This window comes from Salmo salar, chromosome ssa05, assembly GCF_905237065.1.
Source record: "Salmo salar chromosome ssa05, Ssal_v3.1, whole genome shotgun sequence".
NCBI lineage: Eukaryota > Metazoa > Chordata > Actinopteri > Salmoniformes > Salmonidae > Salmo > Salmo salar.
In genome coordinates this window covers 57,069,081-57,092,250 of record NC_059446.1, presented here as the reverse complement: position 1 = coordinate 57,092,250, position 23,170 = coordinate 57,069,081, and the positions used below count along the sequence as shown (strand labels likewise).

General features: G+C 42.7%; 1 protein-coding gene across 1 annotated transcript in view; it reads right to left on the bottom strand.

Moving 5' to 3' along the window:
* The window catches only part of LOC106605209 (alkylglycerol monooxygenase), a 51,181-nt gene that overhangs the window by 5,061 nt on the left and 22,950 nt on the right, over window positions 1-23,170 (bottom strand). Inside the window, 10 exon segments of the mRNA XM_014200608.2 lie at window positions 8,454-8,556; window positions 8,824-8,906; window positions 11,623-11,739; window positions 12,912-12,944; window positions 12,946-13,047; window positions 13,613-13,692; window positions 13,775-13,840; window positions 13,957-14,023; window positions 15,628-15,723; window positions 16,697-16,800. Of these exon segments, the coding sequence (XP_014056083.1) occupies window positions 8,454-8,556; window positions 8,824-8,906; window positions 11,623-11,739; window positions 12,912-12,944; window positions 12,946-13,047; window positions 13,613-13,692; window positions 13,775-13,840; window positions 13,957-14,023; window positions 15,628-15,723; window positions 16,697-16,800 (851 nt within the window).

The window sequence follows — 23,170 nt, the reverse complement described above, 5'->3', positions numbered from 1 at the left end:
TGCATACAAGGCCCTCCCACGTCCTCCTTTCGGCAAATATGACCATGACTCCATTTTGCTCCTCCCTTCCATAGGCAGAAACTCAAACAGGAAGTTCCCGTGCTAAGGACTATTCAACGCTGGTCTGACCAATCGGAATCCACGCTTCAATATTGTTTTGATCACGCTGACTGGGATATGTTCCGGGTAGCCTCAGAGAATAATACTGACGTATACGCTGATTCGGTGAGTGAGTTTATAAGGAAGTGTATAGGAGATGTCTGCAGTTGCAGACCAGCTGGCTGGTGTGTTTACGTACATATTCAATTTTTCCCTATCCCAGTCTGTTGTCCCCACATGCTTCAAGATGGCCACAATTGTTCCTGTACCCAAGAATGCAAAGGTAACTGAACTAAATGAACTCACTTCTGTCATCATGCAGTGCTTTGAGAGACTAGTCAAGGATCATATCACCTCCACCTTACCTGTCACCCTAGACCCACTTCAATTTGCTTACCTCTCCAATAGGTCCATAGACAATGCAATTGCCATCACACTGCACACTGCCCTGTCCCATCTGGACAAGAGGAATACCTATGTAAGAATGTTGTTCATTGACTATAGCTCAGCATTAAACACCATAGTACCCTCCAAGCTCATCATTAAGCTTGAGGCTATGGGTCTCAAACCTGCCCTGTGCAATTGGGTCCTGGACTTGCTGACAGGCTGCTGCCGGGTGGTGAAGGTAGGAAACAACATCTCCACTTCGCTGATCCTCAACACTGGGGACCCACAAGGGTGCATGCTCAGCCCCCTCCAGTACTCCCTGTTCACCCATGACTGTGTGGCCAAGCACACCTCCAACTCAATCACCAAGTTTGCAGACAACACCACAGTAGTAGGCTTGATTACCAACAACGACGAGACAGCCTACACCAGTCTCAACGTCAACAGTGAAGAGGCAACTCCGGGATACTGTCCAGTGTCTGTGTTGTTATTTTGCTCATCTTAATATTTTATTTTTATTGGCCAGTCTGAGATATTGCTTTTTCTTTGCAACTTTGCCTAGAAGGCCAGCAATCCGGAGTCGCCTCTTCACTGTTGACGTTGAGACTGGTGTTTTGCGGGTACTATTTAATGAAGCTGCCAGTTGAGGACTTGTGAGGCACTCTAATGTACTTGTCCTCTTGCTCAGTTGTGCACCGGGGCCTCCCAATCATCTTTCTATTCTGGTTAGAGGCAGTTTGCGCTGTTCTGTGAAGGGAGTTGTACACAGCATTGTACGAGATCTTCAGTTTCTTGGCAATTTCTCGCATGGAATAGCCTTCATTTCTCAGAACAAGAATAGACTGACGAGTTTCAGAAGAAAGCTCTTTGTTCCTGGCCATTTTGAACCTGTAATTGAACCCACAAATGCTGATGCTCCAGATATTCAATGAGTCTAATAATGGCCAGTTTTATTGCTTCTATAATTAGGACAACAGTTTTCAGCTGTGCTAACATCATGGCAAAAGGGTTTTCTAATGATCAATTAGCCTTTTAAAATGATAAACTTGGATTAGCTAATACAACGTGCCATTGGAACACAGGAGTGATGGTTGCTGATAATGGGCCTCTGTACACCTATGTAGATATTCCATTAAAAATCAGCCGTTTCCAGCTACAATAGTCATTTACAATATTAACAATGTCTACACTGTATTTCTGATCAATTTGATGTTAGTTTAATGGACAAAAAATGTGCTTTTCTTTAAAAAACAAGGACATTTCTAAGTGACCCCAAACTTTTGAACAGTAGTGTATGTATGTAGCAAAAACACACACGTCTCTCCTCCTGCTGGGTCTAGTTCCTCCCTCTTCACTATAAGCAGACACACTTGACTCCTATCTTTGAACCCAATCAACAGAGAGATGCTGAGCAGGTTAATGTCTCTCCAGAGAGGCTACTCTGTCTGGGGCTTAACAACTGTATGAGAGCCATGGGAAACACTCCCCAACACACACATACAGACACACAGATAAACGGACACACACACACACACATGCACGTGCGCACGCATGTGCAGACACCCACATAACACACACTGCTTGTGCAGTAGTAACGTAGCAAAATAGTCATGATTAAGTCACAAAAGGACTCCTTCAGTGTCTCAGTCTACTCTTTCAACTCTTATCAGCACTATTTTCTCCAAGGATGTCAGAGGACAGATCCAAGGTCACAACAAACCTATCCCGTCCATGAGGCCTTTCACCTTTCTACTGTTCTGGGGTCAGCGAAAGTAAAAGATAATTCACCATCCCCGACCTCCTGGCTGTGTGTGTCTACACACTATTACACTGTCATTACTGCAGAAGCCATGGGCTTGGCACATTCTAAAGCCTCAGCCATGGAAGTTCAGGGCCATGTCTCAAATTGCACCCTCTTTCCTTTATAGTGCACTACTTTGAGCATAAGGCCATAGGGCTCGGGTCAAAAGTAGCGCACTTTATAGGGAATAGGATGTAATTTGGGATGCACACTGTAAGCCTCAGCCATGAAAGTCTCGATCTTACTAATACCCATAATGCTCTGGGTGGCTCCAGCGGTGAGGCAGTCCAGTCCGGAGAGAGAGAGCGCAGGCGGAAAGTTGGCAGCCGCGGCGCGACGGGAGCGGGTCCAGAAACAAGGGATGAAAAAACAAAGGAGCGAGAAGGAGAGACTTCTGCCTTGCAAAATCAAGCCTGGTGTGCTTTGATGGAGCAATCAGGCCAAGCCAGAGCCCTAGAACTAGAGTCTCAGCGGACGTTCTGTAAATCAGTTCAATGGGATTCCACAGAGAAGGGCGAAGATGGATGGAACCCCAGGGGCTTGTAAGAGAGAGAGATAACTATCCTTCCCTCCTTCCCTTCTTTTGCTCCACCTCCACCTCTGTCTTCTCCTCCCTCTCATCCTCTACTCTGTCAGCGTATTGTACTGTAGGAACCTGGTGCCTGATCACATTCAAACATCCTGGCTAGTGGCTAGTAGTAGTAGTAGTGTTATCTTTAAATAAATTAAGAAGATGAGCACTATACCCGCTGCACCCTGGTCCTATCCTTACGACGCCCGTGACAAGATCACCTTTACTCCACACACAGAGATGCATATAAAGCTCTCCCTCGCCCTCCATTTGGCAAAACTGACCATATATCTATCCTCCTGATTCCTGATTACAAGCTAAAACTAAAGCAGGAAGCACCAGTGACTCGGTCAATAAAGAAGTGGTCAGATAAAGCAGATGCTAAGCTACAGGACTGTTTTGCTAGCACAGATTGGAATATGTTCCTGGATTTTTCCCGATGGCATTGAGGAGTACACCACATCAGTCATTGGCTTCATCAATAAGTGCATCGATGACGTCGTCCCCACAGTGAGGTACGTACTTACCCCAACCAGAAGCCATGGATTACAGGCAACATCCGCACTGAGCTAAAGGGTAGAGCTGACACTTTCAAGGAGTGGGACTCTAACCCAGACACTTATAAGAAATCCTGCTATGCCCTCTGACGAACCATAAACAGGGAAAGCTTCAATACAGGACTAAGATTGAATCGTGCTACACTGGCTCCGATGCTCGTCGGATGTGGCAGGGCTTGCAAACTATTACAAACTACAAAGGGAAGCACAGCCGCGAGCTGCCCAGTTACATGAGCCTACCAGACGAGCTAAATTACTTCTATGCTCGTTTCGAGACAAGCAACACTGACGCATGCATGAGAGCATCAGCTGTTCCGGACGACTGTGTGATCACGCTCTCCGTAGCCGATGTGAGTAAGACCTTTAAACAGGTCAACATTCACAAGGCCACAGGGCCAGACGGATTACCAGGACGTGTACTCCGAGCATGCGCTGACCAACTGGCAAGTGTCTTCACTGACATTTTCAGTGGTAAGGGTAGGTAACAACACATCTGCCACGCTGATTCTCAACACGGGGGCCCCTCAGGGGTGCATGCTCAGTCCCCTCCTGTACTCCCTGTTCACTCATGACTGCATGGCCAGGCACGACTCCAACACCATCATTAAATTTGCCGACGACACAACAGTGCTAGGCCTGATCACTGACAACGATGAGACCTGGCCGTGTGGTGTCAGGATAACAACCTCTCCGTCAACGTGATCAAGACAAATGAGATAATTGTGGACTACAGGAAAAGGACAGAGCATGCCCCCATTCTCATCAACGGGGCTGTAGTGGAGCAGGTTCCTTGGTGTCCACATCACCAACAAACTATCATGGTCCAAACACACCAAGACAGTTGTGAAGAGGGCACGACAAAGCCTATTCCCCCTCAGGAGACTGAAAAGATTTGGCATGGGTCATCAGATCCTCAAAAAGTCATACAGCCGCACCATCGAGAGCATCCTGACTGGTTGCATCACTGCCTGGTATGGCAATTTCGTGGCCTCCGACCGCAAGGCACCAGAGAAGGTAGTGTGTACGGCCCAGTACATTACTGGGGCCAAGCTTCCTGCCATCCAAGACCTCTATACCAGGCGGTGTCAAAGGAAAGCCCTAAAAAGACTCCAGCCACCCTAGTCATAGACTGCACGGCAAGTGGTAGCAGAGCACCAAATCTAGTTCCAAAAGGCTTCTTAACAGCTGCTACCCCAAAGCCATAAGACTCCTAAATAGCTAATTAAATGGCTACCCAGACATACTGCCGCTCTTTTTAATGATTATTTATTTTTATTTCTTACTTATCTATTTTTTACCTAAGACTTATTTTTCTTAAAACGGCATTGTTTGTTAAGGTCTTGTAAGTAAGCATTTCACTGTTGCGGCATGAAATCTGATTACATGGAATTTGGCCCAGTGAGACAACAGCTGGATTTCAAGGAGAAATGGCGTATGAGTGTATAAGTCCATAAGTACATAAGTGTTTCCTTGGATTGTAAATCTAGTCATGTTGTATATTGTTGGTAATGGTTTTGTAATTTCATTGATGAATCATTTACGATTAAGGGACAATGAATTATTTAAACTTCTAAGACAACCATTATAGTGTGCTTTGGTTTTTGAGGATATCAAGTCAGAGCCATTATTCATAAAGTGTCTTTGAGTAGGAGTGCTGATCATAATTAATAATATTATATGGACGGGTCGCCTGATCCTTGATCACCACTCCTACTCTGAGATGGCTTTCAGGAATTACCACAAAAAACAAGCAATCTATTTAGATTTCCATGGTCTTACCTGGCATGAGCCTTGACAACACATAAACAGTTCTTACTGTTGAGTGACGTGAACCCCAGCACATTGACTGATACTATTTCACACAGGCAGTAGTTTGGACTGTTTACTTGGAGAAAACACTATTACCCCACACTTCTTTCAAATCCCTCCATTTTTGCCAAAGAGGAGATTTGCTTTCCATCCCTGGGAGCATTCAGATGATGTCATTCTCTCAGACTTTCCATAGCCCCAAATGATCCCTTAACCTCAGGCGCTTCAGTGTGTTTCTGCTACCAGGCATTCTCTCTCAAAGGACGCTAAAGCTAACCTCTCACAATTGAAAATGAGCTAGTGGAAACAGATCTCTCAGATAACAGTGTATATTCACTGATTGCTGTCTTATCTTTTCATTCAGGGTTGGTGTGTCAACAATGGGTGGAACTATGGGTTTGTGGGAGATGTTGTTTTTGTAGATGGGTCAGGTGTTGGGCTAGATAAGAGCTGCCATGAGCTGAGGTGAGCTTTGGTGTTGACGTGAACTTGATAATATTGTTCTGACTCAATGGAATATTTTTTTCCCCCTCAAAAAGTTTGAGAAAATCAAAATAAGTGTTACACAAAATAGAGGAAGAGATCAAAAATGATGAATTAATAAGTTATGACAATTTCTGGCGTACTTGTGGATTCAGTTATATAGTGTTATATGAGCCCTGCTCACAGCAAAAAGTGCCAACTGCAAACAGACCCTCATTGGAAAAGTAGCTTCCTCATGATACTGAATCTGACTACAGACAACTATTTTCTCATTGATTGTACAGTGAGTGACTCATTTTGAGCCCCTCAGAGGTTCCTTGTCCAATACACCGGTCCACTGGAGGACAGGTGTATTTTTATTAGCCCTCTTAAATTGCTATGACTTCACTAGTCAGGGGGTTAACCTGTTGGGAGAGTAGCTCCTTAATGACTGTGGGACAGAGTCCAACCGGGCTCTACATCACGTTCCCTTACGCCTTCAGGTCTACAGGCAGACAGACCATGGGCCTAAAAACCATATGTTACATCATTACAGGCCAGTCCTCCCAAGTCTCAACGCCCAGCCCCTAATCATAACCACACACAGACACATGCACGCACAAACACACACACATACAGTGTACATGCACGGGCACACACACGCACATACACGCAAGCATGCAGGCACACGCACACGGACACACACACACACATACATATATACACACAAATATATATTCTCTCTCTCACACACACACACACACACACACACATTTATATACACACACAACAACATACAGTGTATATATATATATATATATACACACACACACACGCACACATATATATATTCTCTCACACACACACACACACACACACACACACACACACACACACACACACACACACACACACACACACACCCCCACACACACTTTACGCCCGCCCACACACCACCATTCTACCTAATACAGCCTGGCTCCATGTGTGCCACTCAGACATTGGGTGTGGGTGGGGAAGGGAGGGTGAGAGGTACCCCAGCCTTGGTTTACAGGTCAAGCCTGCAGCTTTACAAGGGAAATATCCAGAGCCACTATAAATACCACAGTGAGCTTTAAGGGTGCTGTATATCATGCCAGTGGGCTTTGAGTGCTTCAACTCAACCTATTTTTTGTAGTTCTTTTTTAATAGTGGAATCGAATGAGTGACTACAATGAAATGTGAACTTCCCTCCACTTTGAGTCCCCGGCATGAATTGATCTGCACGACTTCAAAACGCCTACCCGCCAGCAGCAAAGAGTTGGCCTTTCACCTCACACGTCAGGACAATATATCATTACCGTACCTCGGTTTCTTTGCTGCCTCACTTGTAGCAATGGGGAACAAGGTACAAAGTCAGGAAACGTTTCATGAAAATCATAACGCTTTCAATGGCACCACTTGCTTAGGTGACATTTATTACGCTCCAACTGAAATACTGAGAAATCGAATAGGGCCTAATGACTCATTCACAGACAGAGTATATAAAACAAAGATGTCATGGAGAAAGTACTGCCATGTAGCATGTAGTGAATAAATCACGACGAACACGTTTTTCAAGTTGAAGTTGAATGCATTTGTAATGAATTCACAACATTTTTTATTTGTTTTTATCATCTTGAAAAAAAGTGTCTGGGAAAAAACTCCAGTCTCCTTTTTGAACACCTGAGTGTGCAGATGTGGAGTCACACAATAAAAGTAGCGATTCAGCCGCAGCGCTCACGTGTGAATCTCATCAGCCAGCTTTGGTTAGCAGCAGACTAGACTAATTGGTTCCAGAAGTGTTGCAGGTCGCACTGCCTGGGATGGCAGGGAGCGAGAGAGAGTGCGAGAGAGCGAGCGAGCGAGAGAGAGAAAGAGAGAGAGAGAGAGAGAGAGAGAGAGAGAGAAAGAGAGAAAGAGAGAAAGAGAAAGAGAAGGGCGAGTAATGAGAGGTCAGCCATGAGCTAGAACTCCACCGCAAGTGCCAGAAACGCACAGCAATTTTATGGTCAATTGGGCCGTGCATCTGGAGTCATACATCACAGGTAAATGTGGGGCCGGAGCCAGTGACGGTTCACACACACACACGCATACACACGTAGTCCCTCTCTCTCACACACACACACACACACGCACACATACACACGCTAACGGACACGCACAAACACAATGAGGCAGGCACAATGGACACATACAGGGACACACACACACACACGCTACAGTAATGGCCTATCTGTCACACCTAAACACAGTACATCTTTATCCACAGAGCATGGCTGGCTACAGGAAGGGCCAATGCTCTAACTAGGCCTAATGGCCCCTAAAGACTGGCTGTCGACTCCGCTCATCATCAGAGACAAGTCGCGCACTCTACTCCCCACACACCACGCCGCACCCATCCTACCATCGCCCGGAGGGCATACTGCAAAGTGCACTATTTCCTGACACTCTTTCACACGGTCATCGTCAAAAACAACGTTCTTATTGACTGGTTAATAGGGTTGTATTACATTAATTGTTACCTCTGAAAGTATGTTTATGTCTCATTGTCACGTACAGTATGTCTGTATTTCCTAGTAATATGTTTGGGACAATGATAAATATCTCTAGCTTCACATTACAGTAGCATACCAAGTTATCACACCTCTTGAAGAATTTGTGTTGTAAATGTTAGATTAGCTTATTGTATCATTCTCCAAAAGGGGGTTCTAAAAGTTTTGTAGGAGCAGCACGGTCAGTCTCCTACCTTAATGGGCACAAGCAGTGGTGCTGGTGCCATCATGTAGCCGTATCGCAGCAGCATCACCATCAGAACACAGCGCAGCAGCTCCAACATGGATGCCGTTGACCTGCATAGGGAAAGAACGTAACAACCGCCAATAAGGAACTCAATTGATTCAAGTTAATTCAGTCATGGCATTGAAATCCAACAGATATGAGAGAACCTATTGATCAGTCATCATTGGAGTTTTTTCCATGTCACTTTTCTAAATTGTTTGACTTAAATTGGGTTGGACCACATAACCTTGAAGAGGACCAATATGTGTGTGCTAATTCCAAGCTATTTACAGTGATGGATAACAGTACAGTAACAGTGATATGTGACAGTACAGTACCTTTGGTCAATGATGAAGCCAATGGAGGTCAGACTGAGTAGAATGTAGCCAGTTATCATCAGAACAGTCAGCTGGGAAAGCATCTATAACATAGACACACAAGTAATGCTTATCATGAGAATAAATTATGGGAAAAATACACAAATATCAAGTACAGATGTAGGATCTTAATTTGAAAACCCTGTTGCAGGATAACTTTCATGCAATGCAGGAAATGTAAAACTTGTAGTGTATTTGAGATTTAAAAAGGCTTCTGATGTTTGTCTTTCCTCGTTGAAATTTCAGACTTGATTTTCCCTTAAGAAAAATGTATCAACCCTGACAAAAATGTCCATAAATTATAATAAACATAATAATTCACATTTCCTCTTGCTGTAGGATTATTTTCCTGTTGAAGCAAACTGGATCAAATTAAGATCCTGCATCTGTATGTATGGTGAATTATGGGCACAGGAGATTTGACTACGAGTGAAGTCATGAACCATGTCCCTTTTAATAGCCCAGACGACACATCTATACACAGTAAGCTATTATATTACATCTAGCTCCCCAACACAATATAGTGTAGAGTCTTGCCAGTAACCGTGACTCACACAATTAAGGCAACCCCAGCACCTCTCTGATTCACAAGGGTTGGGTTGAATGCGGAAGACACATTTCGATTGAAGGCATTCAGTTGTGCAACTGACTAGGTATCCCCTTTCCCTTTCTCATGCTCAATATAATAGGGATATTACCTCTGGCCATGTCTGTTGAGTCCCGCTAAGGGACTTGACCAGAGTGGAAGACGTTGCGCTACATAGCTCTCAGTACCACTATACACTATAGGGAACACTAGTCCTATACTGTACACATTGACATTGACCTTGATGAGCTGTTTGTGTTTTGTTCGCACACAACCCCAACCTGTGGATGGATACATGAGTGGTGAAAATGCATGGCCTTAAGTTCCTAACCTAAAAGACAGCTAGCTGTAAGACGAGCCTCTCCTGAGGGACTAGATTGGTCTGCCAGAGCAGGGGTTGGATCTTCAACACTCCACTCAGAGGCCCTGACATGCAGACGTCACTGGCCTCCTCCCATGCAGTACATACACAACAATGCACATTCCCTGCAGGCCATATATGGCATCAACGTATCAACAGGAAGCAATAAAGTAGTATTTCTTAATGTTTATATGGTACAGGCCCTATAATCGTTAAACCCTATATTCCCCTAACCCACACGTGGGAAAGTATAGGCGGGGCGCTACTGTATGTATTCAATTGGGGCAAATAAGAGGTTATGAATCAACTATACTAAAACGTTTCCATTACATGGATTCCAAAGACACACAGTAAACTTATCCATCCCTACAGTCAGTAACGCTTAAGGTGAGGTCTAAATTGACAGTACTACAGTAACTACACAGTTATTGTAAGCTAATTACCAATCTATTCAGCAATATATTATTTGGTAATTGTATTTTATTGATTTATTACATTTTATTAGGTTATTATACTGTCTTGCACCCACTGGTACTGTTACCCAGGAGTCAAAGCAGGTCAGTTAGGTTACATGATCTTTACTTTGACTATCTCTACCCTGGGGGAATGGACCCTAGACACAACTTAAATTATTGGATTTTCATGCCTGCTTAGTGCGATTTTTATTTTTTATTTTTTTTGTCCCATATCATATTTCAACAATAACAGTGAGGGAAAATAAAACTCACAGACGAAATTCACCATCTGCTGGTGCTTCAGTGACTCCAGCACTCGACTGATGATGTTATTGTTTCTATATCCCCAGAGACCTGGAGATGAACGTGTTATTATCATGGTTATCATCACTACCATTATTATTTTTCAGGACAAGAGATTGGTTGGATTCTGAGTTGAGGAGTTAGCGTTTCGACTTGGTCAATTTACCGGTCTGTCCTTATGGTAAAATTACCCAACCTGAAACTGGAGCTACACGAGCCTATACCCAAAGCTAACTTCATTTGTTTTAAACGTTTTAATGTCTTTGAGTTAAGGCTAAGACAATAAATTGCGCTACGCTGTATCCTCAATAATCCCCGTAAATACGTAAATGCCTAGTGAACATGGAGGTATACATACATACATGCACATGATATATTATCAGGCCAAGGTCCTAACTTTGTTATTTTCCCTGGAAATCCTGATTACAGCATCCTGAAGGCTATTTAGGTTGGGAAATGGTTGGGAAGTGGTTGACTTGGCAATTAAGGTATTATTGTTCACTGTTAGACCACCAGCTGCTGTGCTGATGGCCAATAAGAGGGGGGAAATCTTTGACTGTGGGCCTATGTGGAGGGAGGACCACAACTAAGGGAACACCATGGAGGTAGGAATCACATGAAGACAGGCCATTTTGTCTCAGTTTGAAGTGTTGGGTGGGACATCACATTTTGGCTAACCGAAACTATGCCTGGGGAAAAAAGCAGTCCAAAGATAACTGCTGAGGAAACCTGACTTGGGTTTTTTGAAAGTGGGGGGAGGGGGATTTTGGCTCTGAGAGTGGAAAATAATAGACAACGGTTATTTTAAAGAGGACTGATAGTGAGTCATTCCGACTTAATCGTAGCAGAGTCACTATGTTCTGTGTATATGCTGTAGAAAAACAACCACATGAAGCATGTCGTCAGATAAAATAAACAGAATGTTTGTGACTTCGTTCCTTTGAAGAAAATGAAAACGACATTATTTCAAATGGCTAAAATAAGATCGAGCCCATGTGCTTTCAATCCCAGTTGATTATCTATGACCGGTAACTCTCGGGATTGACAATACATACCAGCCTTAACTCAAACAGATCCTGGTAAACACACAACAACATTAGGCCATGTATGCAGACATAGACTTGCAGAGCCAAAGGCCAACTGGGATTGTATGGCAGCTCTTCTCCAGTAACCTATCAATGACATAAATCAGAAATATTAAAACAGCAATATAATACAGCTAAGCAAAAAGATAAGACAATATAACATAATTCCTGAATGCTGCGATTTTTTTTTAAACTGGCCATATTGTCATGGCTTGTCTATCTGCAGATCATAAGATACTTTGAAACAATTCACTATAGAACATCTATACTGTATGTACCTTAAACCTTGTTTAAAACACACAATTGTAGAGAACTAGATGTTGAATTGGTACAGGATTCTTGCAGGGGTTTTCCAGGGGTCTTGGGTGAGTTAGCCACATGTGTGTTTCCTTCACATCACTACCCTTGTAGGTGTTCCAGCCCACATCTCTGCTTAGCCTCAAAAGCCAACACATTCGTCTCTCTCTCTCTCTCTCTCTCTCTCTCTCTCTCCTTAGAAAATATCCGTATAGGCCTACAATGGCAAGCCTTTCAAGATATTTCAGTCAAATTCCAGCACCCTCCACATGTTTAGAATCACCATGCAAGCGTTTAGGGACAATTTAATCATAAAGTTGAGGGGTGGAGTTTTTTTTAAGTGTGAAAGGTCTAAATATGTGCCACCATCAGCGCTTTTTCAAAGCCAACCGCCAGGGCTCCTGATGGGCACTATAGTAGCACACACACACACACACACACACACACACACACACACACACACACACACACACACACACACACACACACACACACACACACACACACACACACACACACACACACACACACACACACACACACACACACCCTTTTGATCCCTAGCAGGGCACCCACAGACTTACTATTTAAAGTGAAAATTAGCTTATTGTGTTCCCCCTACAAAGGCCTCAAGGATTTATTTGGTGTGGTCTTTCCATGTAAAGGCTGTATAAAATGTGAATCTTTCAAGTGAGAACACTGTGAGTCATTTGGATAGTAAGGATCGTGTTTTTCTTTGCATCATAATGATAGGTAATGAAGTATGAAAGTGTCAAATGTGTCCCTTTTTGGGAATGCAGACACACCAAAAATGCAAGAACACTGTCTTCAACTCCCTCTTCCTACTCTCTTTCTCTCCATGATTACCCATGGCTTACACACCACCCTCTCTAACTATCGCTCTCTCGCTTTCTCTCCCCCTCTAATGACAAAACGTGTCTTCCTTTTGAATGTGGCAGTACCTCGGGCACCTCTGCGTGATCCCCCAGCCTTGGGTTTGCCAGGTTTCCAACTTGGTCCTTTCCAGAGGATGCCTAATATATTGAAGATTTTCTTGTATCTGTTGAACCTCCTCCACAAGTATTTATAGTAATTGAACTAAAGGAAAAATATAAAAGATATACCGTCACATTACAGTCACATTATATTACATAAGCAGTTTCCCTATAAAAGCCCTGATATTACTACATATTCATTGTTGTCAATGCTAATCTGTGCGTTAATTAATACTGTGTCGAGAACGTCCCTCCATTTGGGAGGGATTGCTCATGCGGTAAGTTGCCAGCGGTAAGGGCAGTGAATATAATCAAACACAAGTTGTAGTATTTCATTTTATTGGATTCTTTCACCTCTGCTGGGCGGTTTGTTTAAAGTTGCGTAATAATGTTATGGTTACAGCATGGCTGTTCCAGTGGGAACATTTACTTGTACAAAGTGATTGAGAGTAACTGCTCTACAAATGGTTTGATTCCACTGATGTAATACGGGGACAATCAGACAGTTTGCATGCAGTGTCAGCTCAGTCTAAACACTGTGACAATTTTCTCTTCGACAGCTTGTATATACATTTATAGTCTAGTAGTTTATATCTTACATTGTACAAAATAAAAACACTCCAAATAAGAAAATAATCTTGTATTTTGTATTTTCTCTTGGGACTAACCTGAATATGGAGGATTTCACATGTGTTTATTTTGTGTACGAGACCGTAGACAACTTTATCGCCGTCTGGAGCAAAGGTACCTGATAAATCAAAGTAAGAGAATGTAGTTATACCGACAATGCCATATTACAACAAGCACTCACCCTGTGAACCTTTACTTACTAAATAGTCTGTCCCTTATGATCAGAGTTCCCCTGAAATGTTTGTCAATGCAATATTAATTTTGCCCTGCCAATGAAATGCAACACATCATTTTCCTTTTTCGCCAGTGCTGCACTGATCAGCTTACGTCAAATATGGCAATAATATGTGTTTGAGAGCGAAGAAGAGGCTTTCTTTCTTACCGTGGAGAACTCTGTGTTGACTGGGGGTGTTTAGAACCCACTCCAGAGGTCCCATATCTCTGATCACCTGAAAGATAATGTACATACATGAAACAAACAATTATTTAAAAAATGTAATAGCCTAGCTGCTACAATTTGGGCTGGTTTCCATAGACATAGATTAAACATAGATTAAACCTAGATTAAACCTAGTCCTGGACTAAAAATATATTGTAATAGAGATTCTCGCCAATTTATGTTTTAACTGGTAGCGCACTCCTGGGATCTTTTATGGCAATTTGGTTAACAACTAAATGTATCTTTCTCGAAACCTTATTCATAAGACTAAAGCATTTTCTTATTTGATGAGTTAGGTCTAAGCTTTAAGAATGATGGAAATCATGAGGTGGCCAAATTCCCAGATGGAAAGAACAATATTTATAGATTGGAAGTAAAAGCAACACTAGGATGACGAGCGGTGTCAAGTCTATAAAGCAGTTGACACTGCTGATAATGCTCTTACATATAGTACACTTGAACACACACTGTACACACACACGTATACATACAAGCATGCTCGTAATAGTAGCTACTAGCTAATATGAACGCAGACACTTCCTTCCAGACATGCATGCACAAGCGTTCCAAAACAATATCTCAGTCATTCATAATCAAACACGTATGGCTGTTCAATCACTCTATTAAGCAGACACACACACACACACACACACACACACACACACACACACACACACACACACACACACACACACACACACACACACACACACACACACACACACACACAAAAAAAAAAAAAAAATCATTACAGATCATGCCATAAGGCACATATTTCAGAAGAATCTGATTTTTCTTTGGGTGCGACTTTTACAGACATTTTGATGTTAAAGTCTACCAGGGATCGTTGAGTCAGTCTGGGAAATGATTTTTAAATGATTCATTATTTCCATGTAATGAGTGGTCTGGCAACAGCCAGAGTTGTATCTTGAATGAAAAAGGTTTTGCCGCTTCACTTAAACTTTTTATTCCCAGATCAGGTCTGGGAATCGCGTGCCAATAAATTACTCAACATCAAAAAAGTCTATAAAGAAATCATAAATTGTATCCCACAGAAAATTGTGATTTTATGACTGTTTTCACTAATAGTGTAGTAAAAGATGGAAGTGATTCCAACTCCATTCATTCCCCCAACGATTGGGGATTGTAAAAATGATACTACCAGTCACTTTAAAAGAGAACGATTGGTCTTGCTTCTGTTTGGAATATTTCATAAAATCTCATTATTTTTTATTAAACACAGGTTTGACTTGAGCTCCCCTTAACAACAGATAGTATAGGGACTAGAGTGAGATAACTTTCAGCCAAAGTAGCTTTATCTCTGAATTATTTTACAGTTTAAGCTATTACAGTAATTGGGAAATATACATAATGAATATTGTAGAATATTGACAACATGAATAATCATAATTAAACAGGGTCGCATTCAATGGGCATGAAAATGAAGCAAATGGGCCAAAATGGGGAGAGACTACCTAAGCTTATCCAATAAGAAGTGCTTATTTTTGTTTTCCATTTCAAAACGTTTGGCTACGGTGTGAATGGGACCCAGGTTGGCCCTAACGTCTTGTGGATGGTAACCTGAGACTGGGTGGTACTGTGGGTTGTATCTACCTAAGTGTGGATCCAGAACTGGTAGACCAGGTTGAATTGGATGTGAACAGAAAACACAGAGGGTGGTACTGCCAACGCCATGGGGAGATCGAACACCTGAGGACAGACACAATGAATACGGTTACATGCACACAATAAGACGATTATTGTGGATAGTCAGATCAATATAATAGTTCAATTTAAATCGTTTCCATGCTTTGCAAGAAAAACTATTTCCCTAATAATCCTGTTTACATGGACACATCTGAAACCACCAATCAAAACAAACATTCTACCACAGTGACAATGTTGTTTCTGGGAAGCCTATTTGATTCTGAGTTGGGACGTATAACATTTGTACGTGAAACTACTTCTAAGATGCATACTTTCAGTTGTTCTGAATACACTTCACTCGCGCTAAAGAGGGAGGCACGCTTGGCTGGTGCTGGCACATGCGCATATCAAATACACCACTGGAACTACGATTTAAGTTGTTTGCATGTCCTAATCATTCGAAAGATTGCAACAACAACAACAAAAACTGGTGTTTTAATCAGCGTATACTTGTGACAGTACGCCGATTAAGACAAGCAGAGTAAGGTGTTTACATGACTAATGCCATACTCGGCCTACTGCCATGATCAGTTAATCAGTTTAAAATCAAATTATTAGTGTACATGTAAACGTACTCAATGACTATGGCTACAGAACAGTATACCATACTTTGTGCATAACACAGAATGTGTTGTGGTGAAGGAGCAAATGTTGGACTTATCTGCATTTCTAATGCGAAAGGTAGCCAAGCATTTAGAGCGCTGGGCCAGTAACCGAAAGGTCACTGGTTCGAATACCCGAGCCGTCAAGGTAAAAATTGGTCGATGTGCCCTTGAGCAAGGCACTTAACCCTAATTTGCACTATGGCTGACCCGGTAAAACAACACATTTCACTGCATCTATCCGGTGTGTGACAATAAAACCTGCTTTTTTTAATCAACTTTTGCCATCTTCAGCATCACACAAAAAGTATGTTGTTCACAATAGAATAGAATAAAATAGCATAGATGTTCCAGTGGGTGAGTAGGGCTCTTACCCATGATGAGAACTGCTGTGTGAGGGATTGTCTGAGGGCTGTGGAAAGGTTGTAGTACTCTGAGCTGTGGTGGACCTGGTGGGTAGCCCACAGGAGGTTCAACTCTATCGTGGACACACACACACACACACACACACACACACACACACACACACACACACACACACACACACACACACACACACACACACACACACATAGAGGGAGAGTTAGCAACAGATAGACAGGGCATCACATAACACTGTCTAACAATCCAATCTCTTACTGTTACAAAGTGACCTGCTTTTAATCTGTCAATGACCATGAGGAGCAATTGCAAAGTGCAAAGAGTACGTTACTTCCTATACTGTACAGGTTTAAAGGTGCACTACGTAGAAATCGCTCCCCCATTTCATGGTTGCTAAAACTCTAATAGTTCACCTAATTTCAGTTTATGTGACAAAATAAGATAGTATAGTGTAGGGAATCATTGAACCGTCTAAACCGCTGTGAAATATATTTTCCACAACCCAAAATATTGTTTTTTCAGCTGTTGGAAGCTGATGTACAAAACCAAAAGTAAAAGACGCAAAAACAAAACATAGAAATATCTTCCACTTCTTTGACTTGCTTTCAAGTAGAATGATATATCTTTAACTCATGTTTCTATGTGAATTTGGTCTGGGTCGCCCAAAAAGTTACATATTGCCACTTCAAAGCCTGGGCGTTTTGCACATACAGCTACTGTACATGCATGTCATCGCTTGCACTCCACTTGCACACACTTTGAACTTATTGAATAAAAAAATGAAGAAATTGAATTAATGAATGGAATTAATTGCATAATTGAATTGAACAAAAAAAAGTATTAGCAACCTTCATTTTTAAAACGACTAACAACACTCATTGCCAGTCTTTAGAAAATATAGCAAACCAAGAATCTAGCAAACCATGGGGGACATTACGATATTATGACAACTAGGATATAAAAGCATTAGCCTACAGCTGTTGACCATCCAGCCATGTCCCTGTGCTGCAGTTTACATTCCTCTGCTGTGTTGTGATACTTGCTACATTAATATTACTATTACACTTAATTTTAACATCCAAAGAAACACGCTTGTTAAGTTTCACTGGATCTCCGAGCTGTTTCCGGACCACCCATTTCTCTGTGCTCTTTGGCAGTGGCACCCCTCAAACGCTTTGGCTTCATCTACATGGGAGTAGAGGAACCATTGCTAAGTCTGGACCACAAAGCCCCCATATAGGCTATCTATAATAGTAACATATACATTTCATTAAAAACAGTGAAAGTTACTCAATACCCATTAAAACCCCATGTGGTAGCCCTGAAGTGCAATTGTGCTATGATTACACAATAAATTATAACAAAACAAATAATTCAACTCTAATTAAAGTTGATAACAAAGTTGGGTTTTGAAAATGTAGAGAGGCACATTTTTGCCTGCTAAATATAGTCATGCGCACGATGAGCGGATACTCACTGGGCTAGCTCTCCATTCGTTCTATTTCAAGAGTCCATTCTAAATTGACATCTTGAAGGTACTGTATGGCTCTTTCAGTGTTTAATAAACTTGTGAATTCTAACGAAAAAGAGAGCCATTAAACCCAATGGGTCGAGAGACGCCACCTGAACAAACACACCGTGTAGAAAGTGTGTGTGAAGGTGTGTACAGTAGGTGTCTGTGAAGAGAATGCCATGATCGGTCCTCGAACACCTCAAATGAAACGTCCAAGAAGCTGCGGCCTAACCATCAAAATCAGCAAGCCTTGTCTTGAGGAACTCCCAAAGCCTAGGAGACAGGGTGAACCCTCTCACCTCTTAGAAAAAAACGCCTGCCAATACTCGACACCTCTGTAACGTCAACAAGCTATCAACTAGTGTGAGAGGACAGATGGTTCAAACTACAGTGAGAGTACAATTTTGGTTTAAAAGTTCAATGATAATACTGGACTGGATTTCTAACTTAATTTCCCTACTCTCCGGAACAGAATTCAATCTGTAGTTCCACCATAAACCGAACGGGAGGATAAGAGGAATGAAAAAGAGAGAAAAAGAGGAATGGACGTCGTGTGTAATAACTCCAGTCGTTAACGTGTGCTTTTACACTCCTTCCTGTCAGAGCCCATGGAGGAACTCGATCAACTGTTAAAGAAACACACGGAAGAAGTTATAATCTAGCCATTGTTAGATTTTTGCTAGCACCCTTTTTCTGGTTTGAGGGGCTGGAGCGATTGATGCTGGGTGTCACTAGTAGGAAGTATGAACTGCTAGGCTTCGTTGCAAGCCATGTCCTCATCCTGCGACTCAGCAGGACATCGCATAGTTTGGCAGGCCCTATTCAGGAGGGAACTCCTTTAATGATGAGAACAAATGCCACAGAGAGCCTTTCCCACCAAGAGCAGAAACACTGAGGACTGTACATCCACAGGTCTCAAGTAGGGCTTTGCAGATTTTTTGAATATCAGTGATGAGTAGATAATGGCATACTAATATGCAAAACGGAACAGAGACAGTCAATGGAAATAATAATAATATGGTCAGGTCTGTATTTTTCAGGGAAGAATCTCGGTAGGTTTGGTTTGAATGGTAGTGGGTTAAGATCAGACATTACACTGTAGTCAAATGAACACGTGTTACTAATGTGTTGCAATGTGCATCATATGACTTCAGGTCAAACAGGTGTGTGGACTGAGGTGAGAGTAGAGTTGGGACGATAAACCACTTATCGCAGACATTTTGCTGATATAGTTCATTAAGATAAGTAGCCTATACTACAGAAATGTGAAATGAAATAAGTTTGCTAATATGGGTGATTGTTAATGGGACAAGTGATGGCTACAAGTGATGGCTACAAGTGATGGCTACAACCATCAAACTAGTAGTAGTAGTTTATCATAATAAAATATTAATAATAAAACAAAATGTGTTGAACATGTTATAAACTTATCGTTCTATTTATCGTTATCGCATCGTTTCAGGCAATTTATTTCAATATGGATTTTTGTCCATATCGCCCAGCTCTAGGTGAGAGCGAGTTGATTTAACTCAGTAAAACAAACTTGGTGTAATTGAAGAAAGATAACACAACATCAGGTGATTACTAAGCAGTGTATTAATAATAGCGTTGGGCCAGTAAACGAAAGGTCGCTGGTTCGAATACCCGAGCCGACAAGGGGGGAAATCTGCCAATGTGCCCTTGAGCAAGGCACTTAACCCTAATTTGCTCCAGGGGTGCCGTACTGCGATGGCTCACCCTGGAAAACAATCCATTTCACTGCACCTATCCAGTATACAGTAGGTGACAATAAAACATTTATTTTCATTTGTATCAACCTTCAGCAAGATTATAGCCTATAGACCCAAATCAATAGTACGCAGACTATTTGAAAGTAATAATAATCAACTGTTTGAATTGCCACCCTCCGTGACCATACCTTGGCATAACGTTTCATCTTTGATCGGCAGGCCTCCGAGTGGTTGGATTCCATGTCAATCACGTTTGTAATGGCCTATGAAGGGCTTTCAGTGTTTGGATTGGAGGTCCTTACATGAAGTGCCAAATATAACAATAACCCCTACCCTGGGACATCCAACTAGCTCCCCCCTGTCACTGCAATACTTCATGCTGTCCTCATCCCCCAGTCTCATGCACACACACACACACACACACACACACACACACACACACACACACACACACACACACACACACACACACACACACACACACAAACGCACACACACACATACAAAGTCAGGCCCACTTAAAGAGAACTCTGAATTTGGAGGAATTCTTACTTCATTTTCTCCCAATCAACAGTGACTTGTGAGGGACTCTATGTCAAGCACATATGATTCATGACTTGTGACTCATGTCTTAGTGCCACTGCAGCAGAATTCTACTCATCTAAATCCATATATTCATGAAAATGTTTAATGTATACGTAATGCAGTACATTTTTCCACCAAATCAAATCAAAATTGCCGAATACAACTTACAGTGAAATGCTTACTTACAGGCCCTTAACCAACAATGCAGTTTTTAAGAAAAAATAAGTGTTAAGTAAAAAAAATAAAAAAAATAACAGTAACAAATAATTAAAGAGCAGCTATATACAGGGGTACCGGCACAGAGTTAATGTGTGGGGGCACCGGTTAGTGAGGTAATTGAGGTAATATGTACATGTAGGTAGAGTTAAAGTGACCAAGCATTGATAATAAGAGAGTAGCAGCAGCACAAAAGAGGGGTGGGGCAACGCAAATAGTATGGTTAGCCATTTGATTAGCTGTTCAGGAGTCTTATGGCTTGGGGGTAGAAGCTGTTAAGAAGACTTTTGGACGTAGACTTGGCACTCCAGTAGCGCTTGCCGTGCGGTAGCAGAGAGAGCAGTCTATATGACTAGGGTGGCTGGATTCTTTGACAATTTTTAGGGCCTTCCTCTGACACTGCCTGGTATAGAGGTCCTGGGTGGCAGGAAGCTTGGCCCCAGTGAGGTACTGGGCCGTAGGCAGTGATGCAACCAGTCAGGATGCTCTCGATGGTGCAGCTGTCGAGCCTTTTGAGGATCTAAGAACCCATGCCAAATCTTTTCAGTCTCGTGAGGGGGAATAGGCTTTGTCGTGCCCTCTTCACGACTGTCTTGGTGTGTTTGGACCATGATAGTTTGCTGGTGATGTGGACACCAAGGAACTTGAAGCTCTCAACCTGCTCCACTGCAGCCCAATGGATGAGAATGGGGCGTGCTCGGTCATCCTTTTCCTGTAGTCCACAATCATCTCCTCTGTCTTGATCACGTTGAGGGATAGGTTGTTGTCCTGGCACCACACGGGCAGGTCTCTGACCTCATCCCTATAGGCTGTATCATCGTTGTCGGTGATCAGGCCTACCACTGTTGTGTCATTAGCAAACTTAATGATGGTGTTGGAGTCGTGCCTGGCCATGCAGTCATGAGTGAACAGGGAGTACAGGAGGGGACTGAGCACACACCCCTGAGGGGTCCCCATGTTGAGGATCAGCATGGCGGATGTGTTGTTACCTACCCTTCCCACCTGGGGGGCGGCCCATCAAGAAGTCCATGAACCTGTTGCAGAAGAAGGTGTTTAGTCCCAAGGTCCTTAGCTTAGTGATGAGCTTTGAGGGTACTATGGTTTTGAACGCTGAGCTGTAGACAATGAATAGCATTCTCAAATAGGTGTTCCTTTTGTCCCGGTGGGAAAGGGCAGTGTGGAGTGCAATAGAGATTGCATCATCTGTGGATCTGTTGGGGCAGTATGCAAATTGGGTGGGTTTAGGGCTTCTGGGATAATAGTGTCGATGTGAGCCATGACCAGCCTTTCAAAGCACTTCATGGCTACAGACGTGAGTGCCATGGGTCGGTAATCATTTAGACAGGTTACCTTAGTGTTCTTGGGCACAGGGACTATGGTGGTTTGCTTAAAACATGTTGGTATTACAGACTCAGTCATGGACAGGTTGAACATGTTCGTCAGCGTGTGCTCGGACAACACGTGCTGGTAATCCGTCTGGCCCTGCGGCCTTGTGAATGTTGACCTGTTTAAAGGTCTTACTGACATCAGCTACGGAGAGCGTGATCAAACAGTCGTCCAGAACAGCTGATGCTCTCATGCATGTTTCAGTGTTACTTGCCTCGAAGCGAGCATAGAAGTAATTTAGCTCGTCTGGTAGGCTTGTGTCACTGGGCAGCTCGCAGCTGTGCTTCCCTTTGTAGTTTTTAATAGTTTGCAAGCCCTGCCACATCCAACGAGCATCGGAGCTGTTGTAGTACGATTCAATGTTAGTCCTGTATTGATGCTTTGCCTGTTTGATGGTTCGTCAGAGGGCATAGCAGGATTTCTTGTGAGCTTCCGGGTTAGAGTTCTGCTGCTTAAAAGAGGCAGCTCTACCCTTTAGCTCCGTGCGGATGTTGCCTGTAATCCATGGCTTCTGGTTGGGGTATGTACATACAGTCACTGTGGTGACGATGCCATCGATGCACTTATTGATGAAGCCAGTGACTGATGTGGTGTACTCCTCAATACCATCGGAAGAATCCCGGAATATATTCCAGTGAGTGCTAGAAAAACAGCTTAGCATCTGCTTCATCTGACCACTTTTTTATTGACCGAGTCACTGGTGCTTCCTGCTTTAGTTTTTGCTTGTAAGCAGGAGTCAGGAGGTTAGAATTATGGTCAGATTTGTCAAATCGTGGGCGACAGAGAGCTTTGTACGCATCTCTGTGTGTGGACTAATGGTGGTCTAGAGTTTTTTTTTTACCTCTGGTTGCACATTTAACATGCTGGTAGAAATGAGGTAAAACGGATTAAAGTTTCCCTGCATTAAAGTCCACGGCCACTAGGAGCGCCGCCTCTGGATGAGCGTCTTCCTGTTTGCTTATGGGCATATACAGCTCATTGAGTGCGGTCTTAGTGCCAGCATCGGTTTTGTGGTGGTAAATAAACACCTACGAAGA